This window comes from Haliotis rubra, unplaced genomic scaffold (genome assembly GCF_003918875.1).
Source record: "Haliotis rubra isolate DU_JTF1 unplaced genomic scaffold, ASM391887v1 Scf659, whole genome shotgun sequence".
NCBI lineage: Eukaryota > Metazoa > Mollusca > Gastropoda > Lepetellida > Haliotidae > Haliotis > Haliotis rubra.
In genome coordinates this window covers 135,391-157,053 of record NW_025767367.1, presented here as the reverse complement: position 1 = coordinate 157,053, position 21,663 = coordinate 135,391, and the positions used below count along the sequence as shown (strand labels likewise).

The 21,663-nt window shown below is 41.3% G+C and overlaps 2 protein-coding genes across 3 annotated transcripts in view; both read left to right on the top strand.

Annotated features, from left to right (window-relative positions):
• Positions 1 to 9,052: 9,052 nt before the first annotated feature.
• LOC124257333 (BTB/POZ domain-containing protein 6-like) lies at positions 9,053 to 12,585 on the top strand. The gene is made up of 2 exons (XM_046691368.1): positions 9,053 to 9,321; positions 11,544 to 12,585. Exons 1-2 carry the CDS (start codon positions 9,053 to 9,055, stop codon positions 12,583 to 12,585), a joined length of 1,311 nt encoding a protein of 436 aa, XP_046547324.1.
• LOC124257337 (BTB/POZ domain-containing protein 6-like) overlaps positions 9,244 to 21,663 on the top strand; it is a 55,953-nt gene continuing 43,533 nt past the window's right edge. Inside the window, exon 1 of one of the 2 annotated variants that reach the window (XM_046691374.1) lies at positions 9,244 to 9,321. The gene's annotated coding sequence lies outside the window, so the exon portion shown is untranslated. The remainder of the gene's footprint in view (positions 9,322 to 21,663) is intronic. The other variant, XM_046691373.1, reaches the window with a different exon arrangement.

Sequence of the window (21,663 nt, the reverse complement as noted above, 5' to 3'; positions counted from 1 at the left end):
CACAAAACATTTACTATCATATTGTACAAAAGTCTATTAGAAATATTTATCGTATCCTTAATTCATTATCATGAATTGTATTGCAGAGATCTATAATTATTTCTATTCCAGATTATTTAATTCATATTTAGATATCTTCAATTTAATTCACGATATCTCTGTCTACATCAAAGACGTCTTTAAAATCGGAAGATATCGGAAAATAATTGAAAATATCTTTGATTCAGATTCCAGATAGTCCAAAACAGAATTCAAGTCAAAACATTGATTACACAACTGTCTCGTTTCCTGCTGACTGGGATCCGCCCTATTGCGCTTAGTACAATAACCAGTCCAGAATTTTGACACCAACTCATTCAACTGGATATATAGAAATTAATCAGTATTATTTGATACATCTAAGCACTTGTATATTACAACACTACGCTCCTTCTTATCCTTGCAAACACGTCGTGCAGCGTGCTCTGTCATGCTGCGTGCTCTGACAAACGGAAATCTTGAAATCTCAAAACGAGGCTCGGCCACTCGAAACGTTTGGCGGTCTTTTACGCCCTTGATATTATATCAACCACATTGTACACTACAAAAATACAACACACTTAATAAGCGCAAAGCACGCATAGGAGGTGTAACCAGTGAGCCAGATGAATTGTGAATCATAAACTCTGTCAAAAAAGAAACGCAACCCCTGTCCTCAGATATGAAAAATTCGTTTGAATGAAGTTATTGCTTCCAAACTAAATTTTATTCGAATGTATTGAAATGATACACGTAATTAATGAAGATTACCATCCAAACAACTGCATTTGTACCCATAAGTGTATTTTATTGCTTATTCCGTCACAACGCATGAAATGACCCTCATGGTGACTTCGCACAAAAAAAACACATGCAAATCATGAAAATGGCAGTTAATGTAGGGGTGTATAAAAGCCCATGTGCTTCCGTATTATATTCATTCATTTGTCGCCGAAAAGCTGTGTTAAAAAATGCCACGATTGAGTGCTGCCGACCGAAATATCGCCATTGGTCGTGTTCAAGCCGGAGAAAGTTTTGGAACTGTTGCACGGCACCTAAATGTTCACAAAACAACGATATCCCGACTTTGGAGCCGCTACAACAACTTCAATTTGACCAACGATCGCCCGAGAAGTGGAAGGCCAAGAATCACGACCCCCCTTCAAGATCGGTACATCCGGGTCCATCACCTGCGTAATCGGCATGCCCTACCAACCGTGACTGCCACACAAATACCAGGTTTGAGGAGAGTGTCAGCTCAAACGATTAGGAACCGTCTGAAAGAAGCGGGTTTACGTGCCTGTAGACCAGTTGTTGGACCTGTACTACGCCCCCTACATCTCCGCCGACGACTCAGGTGGTGCAACAACGTAAGGATACGGACTTTACAAAACTGGAGGCGAATCTGGTTTTCTGATGAATCACGTTTTCTTTTTGCAACGTCACGACGGAAGACAGCGTCTGTATAGGAGACGTCATAAACGTTTTGCGCCCATCTGCGTCCGACAGGTGGACAGATTTGGCGGAGAAAGCGTCATGGTTTGGAGAACCATCTCATACAACCAGAAATCAGAACGTTACATCAACCACGTGTTAGAGCTTCACCTTCTCCCGATTATTGACCAACAGACACAGATTTTTCAACGGGACAACGCCCGGCCTCATACTGCACGTGCAACAATGAACTTTCTGCAGAATTCCAACGTCAATGTCTTGCCATGACCCTCTAAATCACCAGACCTCAACCCTATTGAACACCTGTGGGATACTCTGGATCGACGCGTACGTCAACGTCAGCCGCCGCCACAGACGCTGCAACAGCTCGCCGTTGCACTGCAGGAGGAGTGGAGAGCCATTCCCCAGGAAAGAATCCGGCGTCTTATCCGTTCTTGTCCAAGGAGATGCCGTGCAGTGATTGCAGCGCGTGGTGCTCATACGAGATACTGAGAAAGACGCCCCCCTGGTGACAAACTGGTGTCTGTGAGATGACTTTTGAAATGACAATTTTAAACATGCCCATCTGGGTTATTATTCTGCCAAATTTCAGACTTCTGTCTTAAATAATAAAAATGCCGTGTCGTCCTAAAACTTCAGATCAAAATCTCTAAAATACAGGGGTTGCGTTTCTTTTTTGACAGAGTTTATTACATTTCAATATCAAATGTTCTCGTCACGATATGGCTGAAATATTGCCGATGTGACGTTAAATAATAACTCACTCACTCACTCAAGCATCTCCTGCTTGACTGTGTTGAATTCTCCAGAAATGGGCCTTAACATATTGTACCATGTGGGGAATAGAACCCGGGTCTTCAGCGTGACGAGCGATGCATATACTTGTACATTTGGGATTACCCTTTCTTATTGAAGTACAAATTCTAGTACTTTTGGGGGTTGAGTCCCATGCGACGATTGCTGAAAGTTTCTTTTTATTCAGATTTGTATATATAAGAGACTTTTTTACAGAGGAACACATTTATCTAGATTTATCAAGATAGGCTTCTATTGAATACAACGTTGATAACATGTAGGTTTAAATACTGTTACTTGATGATGACAACGCTCTACTGACGTTAAACTGTATGAGGGAGGGGATGAGGGTGGTGTTATTCTGGTCTTATTATACGTTAGTAACTTATTAATCGTCGCCTGCATGAACGTTCCTTTCATACGTTAATCACAGAGTTATCCTTTGTTTGATATTAAATAAAGCGCACGTAAAATACACTGATTAAACGGAAGTCGAGTCAAACCGAAACTAGGATTACAGGTATCCAACAGGTGAAAGTTGCTCTTGTCCTCTCTGTGTTCAAACCATCTGTACCAGCTCAGGTAAGGTGTACACTGTACGTACATCTGTACGGAACGATGATTTGTCTACTGTACAGTGTGTGGTGGTATAGACTAGCCAGAGGTAGTTGTTTGTGGATGTTGATAACATGACCACACCCTAATGGTATAACTGTAATATACATATTGTAACAACCACTTGTACCCCTAGATTCCGTGACACGTATACAACTGTAATATACACATTGTAACAACCACTTGTACCCCTAGATTCCGCAACACGTATACAACTGTAATATACACATTGTAACAATCAGGTGTACCCATAGATTCCGTGACACGTATACAACTGTAATTTACACATTGTAACAACCACTTGTACCCATAGATTCCGTGACACGTATACAACTGTAATATACATATTGTAACAACCACTTGTACCCATAGATTCCGCAACACGTATACAACTGTAATATACACATTGTAAGAACCACTTGTACCCATAGATTCCGTGACACGTATACAACTGTAATATACATATTGTAACAACCACTTGTACCCCTAGATTCCGTGAGTCGTATACAACTGTAATATACATATTGTAACAACCACTTGTACCCATAGATTCCGTGACACGTATACAACTGTAATATACATATTGTAACAACCACTTGTACCCATAGATTCCGTGACACGTATACAACTGTAATATACACATTGTAACAACCACTTGTACCCATAGATTCCGAGACACGTATACAACTGTAATACACATTGTAACAACCACTTCTACCCATAGATTCCGTGACACGTATACAACTGTAATATACATATTGTAACAACCACTTGTACCCATAGATTCCGTGACACGTATACAACTGTAATATACACATTCTAACAACCACTTGTACCCATAGATTCCGTGACACGTATACAACTGTAATATACATATTGTAACAACCACTTGTACCCCTAGATTCCGTGACACGTATACAACTGTAATATACATATTGTAACAACCACTTGTACCCATAGATTCAGCGACACGTATACAACTGTAATATACATATTGTAACAACCACTTGTACCCATAGATTCCACGACACGTAAACAACTATAATATACATATTGTAACAACCGCTTGTACCCATAGATTCCGTGACACGTATACAACTGTATTATACTTATTGTAACAACCAATTGTACCCTTAGATTCCACGACACGTAAACAACTGTAATATACTTATTGTAACAACCACTTGTACCCATAGATTCAGCGACACATATACAACTGTAATATACACATTGTAACAACCACTTGTACCCATAGATTCCACGACACGTAAACAACTGTAATATACATATTGTAACAATCAGTTGTACCCATAGATTGCGTGACACGTAAACAACTGTAATATACACATTGTAACAACCACTTGTACCCCTAACTTCCGTGACACGTATACAACTGTAATATACATATTGTAACAATCACTTGTACCCATAGATTCCGGACACGTATACAACTGTAATATACAAATTGTAACAATCACTTGTACCCATAGATTCAGTGACACGTATACAACTGTAATATACAAATTGTAACAATCACTTGTACCCATAGATTCAGTGACACGTATACAACTGTAATATACAAATTGTAACAATCAGTTGTACCCATAGAAATTCCGTGACACGTAACACACCATGCGGCTATCACAGTATGACGTGTGTGTACGATAACGTTGATACCTTGAAGGTCACATGCAACCCAAAAAATCAAACATAATTGAAACACAATTATCACTTATTCATGACATATAATATACATTGCTGGTTAAAAACTAAATTATAAGCGTACAATCGCAAATCAAAAGTGCAATATTTTGAACTTGGGTTTACTTCCCAAGAAACGAAGCAGCCGGGATACCTAACCCAGTCAGAGCGGGTGGGTGTGCACTCAAGTGTAACGGCTGGTTCATCAGCAGATGCCTCCCACACGGCTCATTGTGTGTGTATATATAGAGATGTTGGTTTTGTGAATACATGCTCATTTTTTGTGTATAACATTTTGCAATCAACAGACATCATAACATGTCATGTGTACAAGTATCACACAAGTGCTATGAGCACAGACCAGCTCTTGAAACCTCTTCAATTCCCCCAAGCGCTGGAAAGTTAGTGAATCGTTTAAACGACGATTTCGCGCGGTTTTTTCCATCGCGTTATTTTGCAACTTTATAAGTTGAATTTGCATTTTTGATGATTTGTTTCGGTAAGTCCATACCGAAAGGTATCAGAATCTGCAAAGTTGTGTTTTACGTTGCATGTGACCTTTAACTGAACTATGTGCATAATTCACACGTCAGCCTTTTGGAAGAGCTTTTACAGAGTTGTGTCCCTTTAACAATCTTGCTCAAGTTACAACACTGTTTGTAGTGTCTCATAGTCCCTTTGTGTGCTTTTTCGAAGCTGAACAGGAAGTTAGGGACGCTGGAAAATTGTGATGACATGTAAATAATGACATATTTACGTTTCAATTTCTGACCAGCAAACAAACAACAAACTTATATGATGTGATAAACAACTGTAATATTGACTAAGTTCACAACTGTAATATTGACTAAGTTCACAACTGTAATATTGACTAAGTTCACAACTGTAATATGAACTAGGTTCACAACTGTAATATTAACTAAGTGCACAACTGTAATATGAACTAAGTTCACAACTGTAATATGAACTAAGTTCACAACTGTAATATTAACTAAGTTCACAACTGTAATATTGACTAAGTTCACAACTGTAATATTAAGCAAGTTCACAACTGTAATATTGACTAAGTTCACAACTGTAATATTAAGCAAGTTCACAACTGTAATATTGACTAAGTTCACAACTGTAATATTAAGCAAGTTCACAACTGTAATATTGACTAAGTTCACAACTGTAATATTAAGCAAGTTCACAACTGTAATATTGACTAAGTTCACAACTGTAATATTAAGCAAGTTCACAACTGTAATATTGACTAAGTTCACAACTGTAATATTAAGCAAGTTCACAACTGTAATATTGACTAAGTTCACAACTGTAATATTAAGCAAGTTCACAACTGTAATATTGACTAAGTTCACAACTGTAATATTAAGCAAGTTCACAACTGTAATATTGACTAAGTTCACAACTGTAATATTAAGCAAGTTCACAACTGTAATATTGACTAAGTTCACAACTGTAATATTAAGCAAGTTCACAACTGTAGTATTGACTAAGTTCACAACTGTAATATTAAGCAAGTTCACAACTGTAATATTGACTAAGTTCACAACTGTAATATTAAGCAAGTTCACAACTGTAATATCGACTAAGTTCACAACTGTAATATTAAGCAAGTTCACAACTGTAATATTGACTAAGTTCACAACTGTAATATTAAGCAAGTTCACAACTGTAATATTGACTAAGTTCACAACTGTAATATTAAGCAAGTTCACAACTGTAATATTGACTAAGTTCACAACTGTAATATTAAGCAAGTTCACAACTGTAATATTGACTAAGTTCACAACTGTAATATTAAGCAAGTTCACAACTGTAATATTGACTAAGTTCACAACTGTAATATTAAGCAAGTTCACAACTGTAATATTGACTAAGTTCACAACTGTAATATTCAGCAAGTTCACAACTGTAATATCGACTAAGTTCTCAACTGTAATATTAAGCAAGTTCACAACTGTAATATTGACTAAGTTCACAACTGTAATATTAAGCAAGTTCACAACTGTAATATTGACTAAGTTCACAACTGTAATATTCAGCAAGTTCACAACTGTAATATCGACTAAGTTCTCAACTGTAATACATGCAGGAAGATATGACAGGAGTAACCTCTGGGGGAAGAGAATGCAGCTGATGAAGAAGATCAAGAATATCAGTTATATCTGGAAATAACAGCTGAATTATAGATGTCTTGACTTGAATTATAGATGTCTTGAAATGAATTTTGGATGTCTTGAAATGAATTATAGATATCTTGAAATGAATTATAGATATCTAGATGTCTTAAAATGAATTATAGATGTCTTGAAATGAATTATAGATATCTTGAAATGAATTATAGAATTCTCAAATAGAGGTAATGAATTTAATTTTTATTCAAATGTATCTTGAATTGAATTTAAGATATCTTGAATAGAGATATTCTAAACGATTTCCATGTATCTTTAAACCAAATACTTCCGTCTCTCTCTCTCTCTCTCTCTCTCTCTCTCTCTCTCTCTCTCTCTCTCTCTCTCTCTCTCTCTCTCTCTCTCTCTCTCTCTCTCTCTCTCTCTCTCTCTCTCTCTCTCTCTCTCTCTCTCTCTCTCTCTCCAATCATCTAGGAAAGGCACCAACCAATGATTTCAATCAAAACACTGGATTGTCTGGTCCAGACTCGATTATACACAGACCGCCGTCATATAGCTGGAATATTGCTGGGTGTGGCTTTAAACAACATTCTAAGATGCCTAGCGGTTAGAACAATCGAAAAAAAATACATTATCAGACAATAAAGGTATAGTTTTTTGATGACGTAACAATTGAATGACGTTATCCCGTCATTGCGCCATTCTAGTGTGCCCCCTCGTAATCGAACCATTTAACATTACGTCACAATGTAAGCGACGTGACGATGCATGTCAGTTGTCATCGCCTCGTACGGCCTCCTACAGTAAACTGCACCGTTGCATCCAGTTTCTTGGTTTGCTGTTGCTTCACGCAGCAAACATCACTGGTGGAAACATTACGTTTATGTTTTACGACGGTTAAAATGTGTCATTTCGACTCACAGATTTTCAGCGACACGGTAACGTTCGTAATGTTTACATTCCCACAATGCAATTGTGGAATGTCGCTTGACTACTCAACTTCCTCTGGGGCGGTATTCATAAAGAAACTAAGATTTTTCCTAAGTCCAAACTTAAGTTTTTTAAAACTGACTTAGCTAAGTCTGAGACTTAAGATGCTATTCATAAAGCTACTTAGTCAGAAACTTAGCTAAGTTTCCAAAGAAAAAATCATTTTTTTTCGTAGTGCATACCCGCGTGATCACTAGGGTGAATCCGAGTTATTTTTAGACTTCCGGCGGAACCTTTTATAAAAAGGTGTGAAAATGGCTTTCGTTGGGATCTCCCTTTTGCTATTTACGGCAGACGACACGTTGAGATACCGTAATACATTGTGAAAAATATGTCGGAGTCTGAGATAAAAAAGAGAAAATCTAATTGGACTAAAGACGAGGTCCTGCGTTTGACAGAACTCGTGAAAACAAACGCCAGAGTGTTGGAAGGGAAGTTTGGTCCGGGCGCGTCCTCGTGCTTTAACTGTAATAGTTCAGGGCAAAAGTGTGTTTTATTACACTATACATGGTGGTAGAGCGAAGTGTATTTCTTAAACCAAACCAAACTCTCTCTTTCTCTCTCGCACGTAAAATACACTGATTAAGCGTAACGAAGTACGTAACCATTAGCGTTGGGAATTGGTTAAAATCTCATAATTGATGATTGGTTCATTACCACCGATCAATCATCGAAAATAATTGGTTAGCCGCATTTATGAAATTTGTTAATGCACAAAAAAATAAGAAAAACAACATGTAGTTATTTTCGGGGGTTTGGTAAAATTTCACATCTTTAAAGGATGACTAGTATGTTAGGAACATAAATTTCTTGGTGTCTTTAAGATAAATTCAATCATGACTTGGAATGAGCTTATAGTGCTTATGAAATGTAACAGACAAAACCAACCTCGTGAAAAATATTGTTGATGAAAACAAGTGTACCAGAATTCTTTGTGTTCGATTATGAGAAAACATGATCGATTGCTTGGTTGTTTAGTCACTGGGGACCAATCTTCGATTATTTCAGTTAATGGGATCACCACTAGTAACCATGTACTTCTGTCATCAATTCTGACAGATTTTTGATAATGTTTCTTTACAAACTCGCCCTTGAATCTCTATTCAAGATATCTTCATTTCAGTTCAATATAAATTCAAAATAATTGAAGATGTTAGTAATTTCTCAATACATCATCTGTTAAGGATTGCTGGAACAATGAAATGTGGTGAGGTGAATTTCTGTTCTTAGTTGTAATCGAATCATGTTTACACTACTTGGTTTACTTATATATATTCAGTGTTTCACCAACCACTCAGTGATATATATATATTCTCGTTTTATCTGTTCAGAACTACACGATGTCCGTTAAAAGACAAGAATCTGGGTATGTGGACAACTGGCAGGCAAGGAAGACTCTTAAACAGTGTAATCTGCGCATGCTCGAAACCGAAGACTTCAGTGACGTCACCTTCCGGATGGGGTCACAGCAACAGGTGGTCCGAGCTCACCGTTATGTTCTTGTCAGTCGCAGCTGTGTGTTCCATGCCATGTTCTGTGGCCCCCTGGCGGAAAAAGGGACGGTAACCATTCCGGATATTGAGGCAGACATCTTCAAGGAATTCTTAAGGTGTGTTTAATCTACCAATTTTACAATTCATTTATTACCAAATAAAAATACCTTCCATAGTCGCAAGGCAGATATCATTGTCAAAATCTATGTAAGAAACTGCCAACTAAGATGTTTAATCATAAATGTCAAACTACGACATGGCATTGTGGACACCGTTTTATAATGATGCTTAGTTTTAAGTCAGTCTTTACATATAAACATACACACACACAAAAAAAAAAAATGAAACGCAGAAGTGACAGTAGTACATGAAATTTCATATATTTTTCAAAATTAGTGTTTCATTGTTATAATGTCGCCATTTAAATGTTGGTTTGTATACATGGAACGAATGACGGTGCAAAGACCGCATCTTCGGAAAATGTAATGCACGTTTACTTTCGAAATTAAAGTGCCAACTTGCATGAAAATGTCATGGAGGAAACGTGGTTCGAAAATATGCAAGTGCAATTCTGAGGAATCGTGAGCAGGGACATTGCCTGTATAAGGAGGTTTTGCTTTTAGACGGTCATTCGCATTTTTTAAGCTCAATGAAAGAATATAGTTATGCCGCGAATCACTGCTGTCAATAGAGACTCGAGGCTGGAGAGTCTCAAAATGCCGTTGCATGTGACCTCTATGTTCACCAGAGTACCATCAGTCGTTTATGGGACCGATAACAACAAACCGATTCTACGAAAGATCAGTCTCGAAGTGGTAGACCTCGGATTACCAATGCAGCGAAGGGTAGGTACATCCCGGTACATCATTTGCGGAATCGGTTTAGGATAGCGTCGGCGCAAACCATTCGTAATCGTTTACGACAAGCTGGATTTCGAGTCAGAAGACCCTATTTTGACTCTGTAGTGCGACGACGACATCGACGGGTCCAGAGGTTCAATAGTGTTTGATGCTGAAATCTACAAACTGGCGACGTGTATGGTTACGAATCACGCTTTCTGCTTCAGTGCCGTGACGGAAGAGTACGTGCCTATCGACGTCGAAATGAACATTCTGAACAGAATTGTGTTTGCAAGGTTGTCCGATATGGTGGTGATAGCTTTATGATGTGAGGACCCATTTCCTGCACACAGAAATCTAACTTCGTGCGCCTACAATTCGGTACAGAGACCGGAATCTTAAGAAATCATATGGTCCCGATCATTGACCGACAGAAGGAGTTGAGCCAGCAAAATAATGACAGGCCTCGCACAGCACATGCCGCTGTTCACGTTAATCTTGAACGTCAGCGTTCCAGACGTTAGATTAACTTTTGCTGGCATTGCAAGGGGAATGGACCAGAATTCCACAAGGTCGGATTCAAAGATTTATTCAGTCCATGTCGAGACGGTGCAGAAACGTTTTTGGGACTCATGGTAGCTACAATCGATATTGAAGGCAACGCCCAAGTGGGAACGGACACCTTCACTTAGTGAAAATTTTACAAGCTATACATTAGCGCTGGGACGGGTAACCCGGATATCCTGGACGGATGGGTAATCAGTTGGACCCGGGTACCCGTCTCAATACCCGGACCTGTTATGATCATGTGCCTAATTCATTAAACAATAAAATATGTTATTCTTTCATGATTAATAGGTTGTGCTGTCTTTGAAGATTTAGACATAATTTACTGTTTCCTGTTTTGAATATAATGCATGATTTAGATATTGAAAAACTCGAAATTTAAACTTCCGAATTGCAGAATATATTGCCATTTCTTACAACTTCGATGTCAGGAATTAACATAGCGGGTATCCGGGTAGGGTAGGGTAATAAGAGGTGGGGTACCCGGGTAGAAAATATGGACCTGTCCCAGCCCTACTATACATGTGAACAGACATTGTAGCATTTATACTGTGAAAAGTGGCTGCAACGGATCCAGAATTACATGCGTTATCTCACTTATTACTTAGCAGGTTAAATTCGTGAGTATAGGTTATAGCGCACTGCAATAATAAGTGCAAACTTTTATGTTTGTTAGCAAAACTGTTGAATATCAAGTTGAAGTTCAGTTTAGCAAAACTCAAGGAACAAAGTATGTACCAATATCATCTATGGCTAAGCTGCAAGTATTGAAGAAGTGTTGCTGAAAATACAGAAACATTTCATTACCCCTCTATCTTCAACACCCACATTTCCCGATGTGACTTCTAATATTTATGGGAAGTAATGTTTAAAAGAGCGGTGATTCACAAGAACAATTGTGTCTCCAACTGAACCATTATGATTTATTGTAGGTATATGTACACAGACAAGGCCCGAATCAACGCTGAAACAGTCACGGGACTTATGTACACATCCAGGAAATATTCTCTCGATGCACTGTACGATCTATGTGTAACTTTCCTGGAGGAGTCCCTGTCACAGGACAATGTCTGCCAGATCCTGGAGGAGTGTCATGGTTACGGGGAGCTGGACTTGGAACAGAAGGCCCTGAAGATCCTGACAGAAGGAGGGGAGAGAGTCACCAAGTCTCCAGGATTTGTGGGTCTTTGTTCTGATTGTCTAGGAAACTTCTTAAGAATTGACACGCTGAACCTGAAAGAGGAAGATATATTTGAAGCAGTGCTGTCCTGGACAAAGGAAAGATGCCGGAAGGAAGGGGTTAGTGACACGCCTGAGAACAGACGAATACTCTTGGGTGAAATGAGGTATGAGATCCGGTTTACCAGCCTACCTCAGGAGTATCTGGTGAAGGTTGTGGGCCCATCTGGATTACTGACAGCGGAGGAGAGAGTTAAAATTATGGACAGATCTATTGACTCTACTGTTGACATTTCACCATTTGCAGGTTTAAACCGAAAGCAAATACAGGAACCTGATATTTGTAAATACGTCAAAAGATTTGCAACTGAACCAAATGTCAAATTTGTTGTGACAGGAAGTCATGCTCTCTCGTTTTCTGTCGATCACAGGATTAAACTGAAAGGTTGTCAGCTGTATGGTGGATATGATGACATGGAGGTTCCGTTGAGTATTTCACTGTATGACCAAGATGAATCAAAGATAATTGAACTGGACACCGAGCAGCGGCTTCTCGGGTGTGGGCAGATGACTGACATCCTGTTCTCCGAGTCGGTACCGCTGCAGCCATTCACCACATACACTCTCTCTGTGCAAATGGACAGGCTTGACTGGTGTTACAATGGGTACGATGGAAAGCACACTGTAACCACTGATGGAGTTCAGTTCACGTTTTCAGGCGCCCAGAATTACAATACGGAGACAACAGCTCTGAAAGGAAACATACCTGGCTTCATATTCAGTATCCCAACATAAACATAGAATGTTAGTGGGTGATTGGACTGTGAATACATCAACCCAAATAGGTCACACTGACCACATCATCCCTCTAATTTGCATTCTATTATCAACTGAATGTACATCCATTACAGCTGTCGTCACACGACAAAACAACCTAATACCTGACGGTGTTAATCAGGAAACGTAATGATATGCAAAGTACCTGTCCCTATAGATGTACATATCAATTCTGTAGGAACGACCATGCTTAAAATCAACAACTGAAATGCACGTGTATGTGTATGTCGCTTGTATGGTCTAAGGGAAGTAACTCTATGTACATCATGTAACTTCACGCTCTTTTGTCTCATGCATCTATTGAATGAGTCAAACCTGCGTTTAACACGTCCGAACATATCTGCTTGCATGTCCTATTTATAAAATGTAGCTTTATTCACATCACATCTTCTAGCAGCAATTGACTGTTATTTTATGGTACTGTTTTGAATGTGTGAAATAGTACTTCCTCCTGCCTACCTTATGCCTGGTGATCAGGACGAATGTGATCATCAATACAATGTGAAGCCATCAATGGTTGTATAATTAACAATTGTACTAAAAAAATTAACACACTTCGGAAATATTTAAAAAACACTACAAAGGAAATAAACTGACAAATTAGAGGGGACGTACAAATTCATTAGCAACACAAATATGCTCATACCAATAACGGTTTTCACCCCCTTCAATTTTTTTTATTGGAGAGGGTGTTGGTGGTTAGGGTGGGAAGAGGGGTGACAAGCATTATTGGCATGAGTATACAATTATACATATGATATGAAAAGGTGAAAGATATTCTTTGCACAACCGTTGGCCTGATTGTAATTTGAAATGACGGAGACGCGACTTTTTATATAAAATACTCTTCATAAAAAAGAAACTTGACATGTTGTTTTGGAGTTTACTTAATGAGTTCTTATAACTGATTCAAACTTGACATTATTGCTCAGTTACAGTATAATCATCACTTTACAAATTTCCAAAACATGATTATCCAGAAAATGTTTGGAAAAAGCACAGAGGGCTATTAAAGCCACTTGGTCAGAGTAAAATGTTTCTTATCTGGTGTGACCACCATCAGCATCAATAACGGCTTGGCAGCGGTGACCCATAGAAGAACGGAGATGCCGAATGCTGTCTTGAGGAATATTGTGATACACTTGCTGTGTGCGATTCTTGTAGTGTCTGAGGTGGCGCAATCATCGATTAAGAGTATCCCATAGATGTTCAATGGGGGACAAATCTGGTGATCGAGAAGGCCAAGGTAACAACTGAACATTGTTTTGCTGGAAGAAGACCTGTCAAACACGTGCAACATGACGTCGAGCATTGTCATCCTCCAAAGATCACGTTGAAGTAGGGAACGACGTGACGTTGAACTGGTCTTCTGGCAAAAAGTCTGGCTTTCCATAGCCTATTGCGCACTGTCTGGTCGGAGATTCGGAGCAGTCCAGGGATTTGGGTTGTTGTTGATGATGAGGCCGTGGTGCTTAAATGAAAATGTCTTAACCGGGTGTAGCGATCCTGGGCGGCTGTGTTAACTCCAGGTCGACCTGACCTGGGTCTATCATTAACACTCCCAGTATTTTTGTATCGGGTCCATAGGTTTGAGATGGTCTGTCTGGTCACGCTGAAGTGCCTTGCCACATCATGTTGCGAAGTCCGTCCTTGTAAACGGCCGATGGCGTTGTGTCGTTGAGCTTCTGTCAGTCTTTTCATTCTTTTGTCTATAGTGGCTTAAAGCAATGCATGTGGAGTACCATTGATGTTGCTTTTTAAAACCCAGAGTCACAGGCTACAGCTCAGGATGATACACAATTTCATGATGAGGGTACATTTCATGTAGGATGCGTTTTAGCAGTCATCTACAGACGAGTGTAACGTTACGTTTTTGTTAAACGTTTCTTTTCTCAAACGTTTTTTCGTCGGCAACCATTTCTCCACATGCTGGGATTCAGCATGAATTGGTGTTTAAGATACTGTCAACCGTGACTACAATCAGTCTTTATTGACAAATGCGTTTGTTCTCAAATACTCTCAATAAATACTGTTGAAATAATTATTACTGTTGACTTGTTGTTGCTGCTGTTCTTGCTGCTGTTGCTGCTGCTGTTGTTGTTGCTGCTGCTGCTGCTACTGCTGCTTAGGCCATATTCATTTATATAATTTGTGATTATTTGGGTCATGTTCACTTGTATTTGTGTAGTGTGTGATGAACATTCCCCTTGGGTGAACTGCATTAATGTATACGGAAGATTTAGTGACATTTAGTGAGAAACGATCAACACGATCAACATGATGATATCAATCATCATGGCTAGAGAAGTCTCAGTTATCTGATCAACTGAGTGAGTGATTGAGTTATTATTTAACGTCACATCGGCAATATTTCAGCCATATCGTGACGAAAACTATTAATACATTAAAAAGTTAAATGAGAACATTTGACATTGAAATGGAATATATGTACGTTATAAAAACCTGTCGACGAAGGACAGTAAATCAACTAGAATATCAAAATTACAACCAAACCTAGTGTGGAGAGTTAAAACTAATAGCACTATTTGGACAATACAATATAAAAACATGCTATAGATCGCCAACACCAGAAGGTAGATCACCATACCAGGGACCATGGGGACTTACAGTACCTTGGCTACCTGCATGGACCCTAGTTGGATTTACACCATCCCTTCAGCTGCTAGCGATTGTTAGAAATGTTAGCCAAAATTAAAAATCCTGACAAGCTTAAATTGACCTTGAACATTTTGGGACTTACGTACCTTCTCAGGAGGACAATAAATTTACACTACTTCAACCCCTTTTGAGGGTACAGCCACTAACAATCTCAGTTACCAATAATAAAATATGTATTATTTACATGCTTGACCGTGATTCTTTCATCACAAGGGATACAAAACGGAGGAGCCTTACCTCATGAAGTAGTAGATATAATGGGGGTTCTGGACCACTTTCAACAAAAGCCTCTGCAAAGCCTTATTTGTGAAATAAGGCTTTGGTCGGGCCCTTAGCTCTTGCTACCATTACCCCTACTATGAAAAAGTTTGGGACGAACTCGCCACCGGGGACATGGTTGAAGTAACGGATATTGCCGCTATGCCGTGTTGACTGGAGGTAACACTGTGCCGTACGGTACGATCAATAATTCCGCTCTTACAAACCCCCTACCTGGCCCATCCCTCAAGTAGTACAAGTTAGGCTCGTCTGCTTTGATGTCCACTTTATCTATGTTGTAAGTTTTGACTGACCATATAGGATCGGTGGCTCGCTTACGACTATCACCCTCGTGTTCCCCTGGCTGGTATAGATACCTCACTAGGCCCTATCTGGTATCTGTTTCTCTTTGCCACGCAATGGAGCAGCCGATTCTGCCACTATTGATTTTAGTTTGATAGCGTCTGCCGGTTTCTTGCCGGTGAGACGGGTGACTTCATGGTTGATTGCCGACACCACCTTAGGCAACCTCGCGACCCATTCCGTCGATCGTTTTCCCGGGGTGGCCATCTCCCTCGCATACTGATGCCCGAATAAGCGCTCAGCCAAAGTCCTATTAAATCTCTCAACTATGGCTTGGCTGCGATGGGCTCCGGCCGTGCCACGCCTGACCTTTGTCTCGTGTTTGGCTAGCAGTTGTGACACGGCACCCATGAACTCCCGCTCGGGGTCAACTTGCAGCTCTGTTGGCCACGTCAGCGGACTGCGTTTGTATTTGCGTTCGAATCCGCGGGCTACCTGGGCCGAATCTTTCGTGGTCAAGGGTTCAGCTTCCTTGTAACGACTAGCCACATCCACGACAGTTAAGGCATACTTGTACCTATTGTCGTGGGGGTAGGAACAGTAGGTCTGCCTGGTGAAAGCTATTAGGTATGTTAATACCGAACCTCCTTCTAGGCACGTAGCGTGGTGCCGGCAAATAGATCTGCCACAGGGCTTGTTTTTCAAGCCACGCTTTGGCCTCCTCCGGGGGTACTCGCGCCATTTTAGCTAGCTTATCTACAGCGCTAGCTCCTTTCCAGTACCCACGCGGGCTATAGTAAATAGCCTCAAACTTTTTCTGGTTCCGTGACATGTTCAATTTTCTCATGCCCATACGCTGCGACGCGTGTTTATCCCATCAATAGCTATCCAACGTTTAGTGTCCATAGGCGACAGGGACGTCTTGTTTATAGTCAGTCCGTATATCTTATGCCCATCACTTCTAAGCGTGTTCATTTTATGCCTAAAGGTACGGGTCTTGAACAGGGCTTCCTTGAATCTGGCGTGTTTGATGTGTTGTTTCACCACATACTTCTTAACACCCTTAGCCTTCCGGATCTCACCATTGTCGGCCTTCAGTATGGAATACATCTTAGGCCTCAAACCTATGTACTCGGCTATGGGCGTGCCAGCACACTTGTCCTTCATCTTGCCTAGGACCTTTTTATTTACCGTGCTGTGTATGGCATGGTCCTTAGGGTAGTCGCTGGTGTCGTACAAATCGAGGTGTTTTTTCATGTCCTCGTACACGTCCTCGGTTCGAATCTCCATTAGCAGGGAATCCGTGTCAGTGTACAGAACTTCACACCTGTCGTCGTACTGTTTCTTAAGCTCGTTGTAGTAAAAGTCGTACATCAGGTGTTTGGATAAATCGAGGATGCTCATCCCAACGTAAACAGGCCGGTTGAATTTTATGTGGCTTTTCTTCATGTGTAGGGCAACTAGGTCATCAGTGAATATCTTGCTACGGTTGAATGCCGGACTGGCTATCAGTCTCCTGAGCTTGTCTTCCTCATTCGAACGAACCAGCTTCACGGTCACGCGTTTCCTCAGGTTCTCCATAGTCTTACCAAACACCGAGTTGTTCATGAGCTTATAGAGATTTTTCTCAAAGTCACTGGTGGCAAGCTTTCGGAGGTCTGTGTTCATTCTGATGTAGGGCTCCATCCATGGGCTCTGGTTGAACACGAGCACCCTGTGTATTTTGGTCAGCCTCATACCCAACGACAGGTACAGCTGTAGGTTGCGATAGTGAACGATGTACTTGGTCTTATTCATTAAGTTGGGCACAAGTTTTTCAACGTCCATCACCCGCCCACCTAACAAGTTATGTTGGTACTCAGACATCCAGTCCGGGTTAACCCTCATACGTTCGGGGGCCAGGGGGTAGCTGTTGTGTGATGTGTGTAATGCATTGGGGTATTCCAAGTCAACCTCGAGGATATAACCTTTATTCGAATCTGGTGCGATGCGCATAACATCGACCTCCTGTGACGCCCATTCGAATGCCCCTGTGGGTAGATACTGGCTCATAGCCCAGCCGTACAGGTTGTTGGCGTCGAGGTAGAGAATGTGATTGGTTGGCTTGCTAGGGTCGTAGCCCTTCACGTATTGATTATTTGCTTTCGCGTATCGTTTGGTCGCCATGGAGATTCCACCTCGCAAGCCTTTCTCAATGAATAGGTGCATGTCATAATCTGTAAGCAATTCCAACTTAACACCAGTCTTTTTAAGCAAGGCATCCCACGACAGACCTGGGCTGGTGTAATACCATGCGGGGTCGAGTTTATACTGCTTGAAACATGTCCACCTAAACGTCTCAAACACGTCAGCTAACAGCAGTACATCTGTCCTCAAGTACAGGTCGTGATAGTCACCCAGATTCTCACAACCTAGTTTATTCCATACATTCATAGCGTGGGAGTAATCATCTTGGGATATTTCTGAGTCTGTCAGATTGCTGTAAAATTCTCTGATGGGGGGTAGTCTGGTCTCGGTGAACTTGGCCCAACTATCCATGTACTCATAGGGGTACACACCCTTCCTCATAAGCAGGGGTCTAGTCTCGGCGTCTGTGTATCGATCGGTAATAGGGAAGGTATCGTTGGCCTTGACCAGACTGTCTAATGTAGACAATAGAAATTGTACTGAATCTATGAACCTAAGGCTGTTTAAGCTGAAGGAGATGTATATCTCTATCCCTTCATGATCAAGTGAGAGTCGTACCCTCTCAAGTTGTGAAAGACAACGGGAATGTTTATTGTCTTAGGGTTGATTCTAAGCTTAAAGTTACACGCGCTGTGAGCCGCGCCTCTATACTTACCGGTTACGTGGCAGTGATCTCTCACCGAATCACCGTTCAGGGGTGAGTCACACACGTGACAATTAGTGCTACAGGCGTGAGCTAGCCGGTCGGCTTGGGCCATACGCATGGGAGCGACTCTATACAGTGCGTTCCTAATAATTTTTTCTTCCTCCTGCAAACACTTTAGAAACCTTTCAGCCGCGTCAGGACCCCTATACACTACGGGAGCTTTTGTTTCCCCGTCACAACGGACGACAATGAATCCAAACCCACAGGCTTCATGCTCTTGTGTTTTGAGTGTGGTTGGGGTACCCCCAACAACCCAACCTGTGGGAGTATCCCCAACAGCGGCAGCCTCAACAGGTTTGACCAAGGCTTCAAAGTCGGCGTATATGATATAAGGCACAGACATTTGGTTCTTGTGGTTACCGAATTTTAGGATATTGGCACCTTCCTTAGGCATGTCGACCCGTATAGCCGTCTGCCCCACACCTTGGCAATCCTCCCGATGGGATTCTAATAAATCAGCTCGTGTGAAGCCATGTAGGCACCGTTCGCAGAAGTGGGTCTTTTCTCTGTGTGCTGATTGGTCATACAACAGCCTGCTAAAGTGTTTTATCCATGTGTAGTGATACTTGTCACCTCGCTGAATCATGAATATATTGATAACGCGAAGGGGGTTCCCCCCCTTCCCCAACGATGGGCTGACCCTGTGCACTATTGTTGTGTTACCTTCGTGCCCAAAGACATTTATAGCTAGATTATTCTGTTTTTCTATTTTAGTTATCTGGGATATGGGGGTGGGTTCATCTATACCATCCCAGTTGAGCCCATCATCCTGGGGATAGCTAGAAAGCCTGTCTGAATGAGTGTCAGCTGGAAACAAGGCTGACCTGATAGCTACCCTCAGGCAATCGTCTCCTCTATTCTTGACATTGACTATGGCATGTTTTTTCCTATAGTAGGGAGGCAAGTCTAGGTATGACCCGCCTCTGAACGGCACGTAGTTAGCTATGTCTAGATAGACATTATCGATTTTATCTACAGTCCACCCAGACCCCAAGTGTGTGTAGCGTTCTAGGTATTCTCGTATCTGCTGAAAACTGGTATCGATTGATGCGCCAATGGTCTCTGTATGCGTGACAACCTCTTGTTTACCTCGGAAGTAAGGCTGAACGTACTCAGTGACACCTCCCCCTACCTGCTTATCGAGCGACATTTTCACTGTGATCTGAAATTTGATACTTCCTAGACTGTTTAGTTCCTGGTTGACCTTATCAGCTATCAGAGGCTTGATATCTGTGATATCTATGTTCCTATCAACATGCATGCGCCAGCCTCTCAAATAGTTGCCTACAGCGCGCTCAGTGCGCACGAACTGTAGGTCAATAGCTCTATTCTGCCGTAATAGTTCTACAAGCTGTGGTTTCCTCAAACGGGAATACCTACCTAACCCCAAATCACGTGCCTCGGCTTTTAATTGTTTTACAGTGGGAGGTTTTGCTGCGGGGGCATGTGATAACAATGTGTTTAACCCGGCTCTCCCCAGGTTTGAATAACCCGTGAACCCAAGCTGTTTTGCTTGAGCTTTTAATTGTTTTACCGTAGGAGGGGCTTCTAAACCTAGTAATCTCAACAAGGCTGGCTTCCGCATTCGAGAATACCCGATCACGCCTCTCTGTCTTGCGATTTGTTTGAGCTCGCGTATAGTGGTCATAGTTGCGTACACACCTAAGAGAACCAATGTCTAATTGGGTCACAGTAAAGGTAAAAAATCAAGATACACCTTATCAACCCATCCGGAATATGCGCGTGTTTTGTATAACTTGCAACAAGTATATCTATATCCCCATGCACATCTACTCGCCCCCCATCAAAGTAATTCCAAGTGTGCCCAGCCCATGGCACATCAAACCCTACTTGGGGTCTATCTTGAGAAATCGCCTACGTTCTTTTATGTAGGCCTTTTTATTCTCGTAGATGAGGTGATGTCTGACTACGTTCGCCCCGTGAGCTTTACATAGACAGTAGTGCCCTTTAACCCCGATACCACACACAGAACACGCGTAGTTAGGGCTTCCCATGTGGAAACAACAGTACCCCTGAGTCCTGCATTTCCTACCACAGGTCTCGGTCTTCCCCATAAGTATGTATTCGCATCGGTATGGAGCAGGTCTCATGTTTAGCATACTTATATGAGTACTTAGTCTAATTGTTTTGCAACCAATGCAGTCGCTGCTATACCCAGCGCTATGAAGACCAGTTCACGGTCCATTTGCCCCTTGGATGGTGTGTAGTACTGAGCGAGTGTGGGTTGATTGAGTGGTTGCAAATGTTTACCAGTTAATAAGTAGTATTCTTTCGCTGCATCGTCGACATCGTGGAATGTTTGAACGGCATGGTTTTCACGCCTGAGTTGTTCGTTAATGTAATCGATCCTCTGGAGGCGTTTTTTAGCGTACTCGGCCTGTGCTGTTTGTAATTTCTCAATAGCGAGATCGTGCCGCTTCCTTTCTTCCTGTATTTCAGCCGCGTGTGACTCTCGTAGTTTCGAGAAGAGGAAATTACTCCCGGAAAATGCTAGGGCATTTACTAACGCCCCACCGACCATCATAGCTATCGTGGCCATCCTATATTTATTTCATAATATTTTCAGGTATTATCCCTTGTTTTACTAGGATGTCTTTTGTGGCCATCGCCATACCAAGGTTCATTATAAGCATACCCATATCCTGCAGGTTGAAATCTAGCTTGATAGTTGGTTGTTTAAGCACCATTTTGGTCAACCGAGCGTACCCTACGGCTAGAATGGCGACCACGGTGGCGTGGTATGCGTCGTTGACGAACGTTTTCCCCTCAGACATTATGTATATGATATAAAAATATTAAATTATAACATGATATGCGGGTCGACCTCTAATTGTGGGTGACGGGTTCCCTCAGCGGAATCCCTGGGATTGTGAGGATTTCCC

Coding starts and splice junctions, on each gene's coding strand:
- LOC124257333 (XM_046691368.1), top strand. CDS start 9,053: ATGTCCGTTAAAAGACAAGAATCTGGGTATGTGGACAACTGGCAGGCA. Junction 9,322..11,543: donor ATCTTCAAGGAATTCTTAAG/GTGTGTTTAATC, acceptor GATTTATTGTAG/GTATATGTACACAGACAAGG.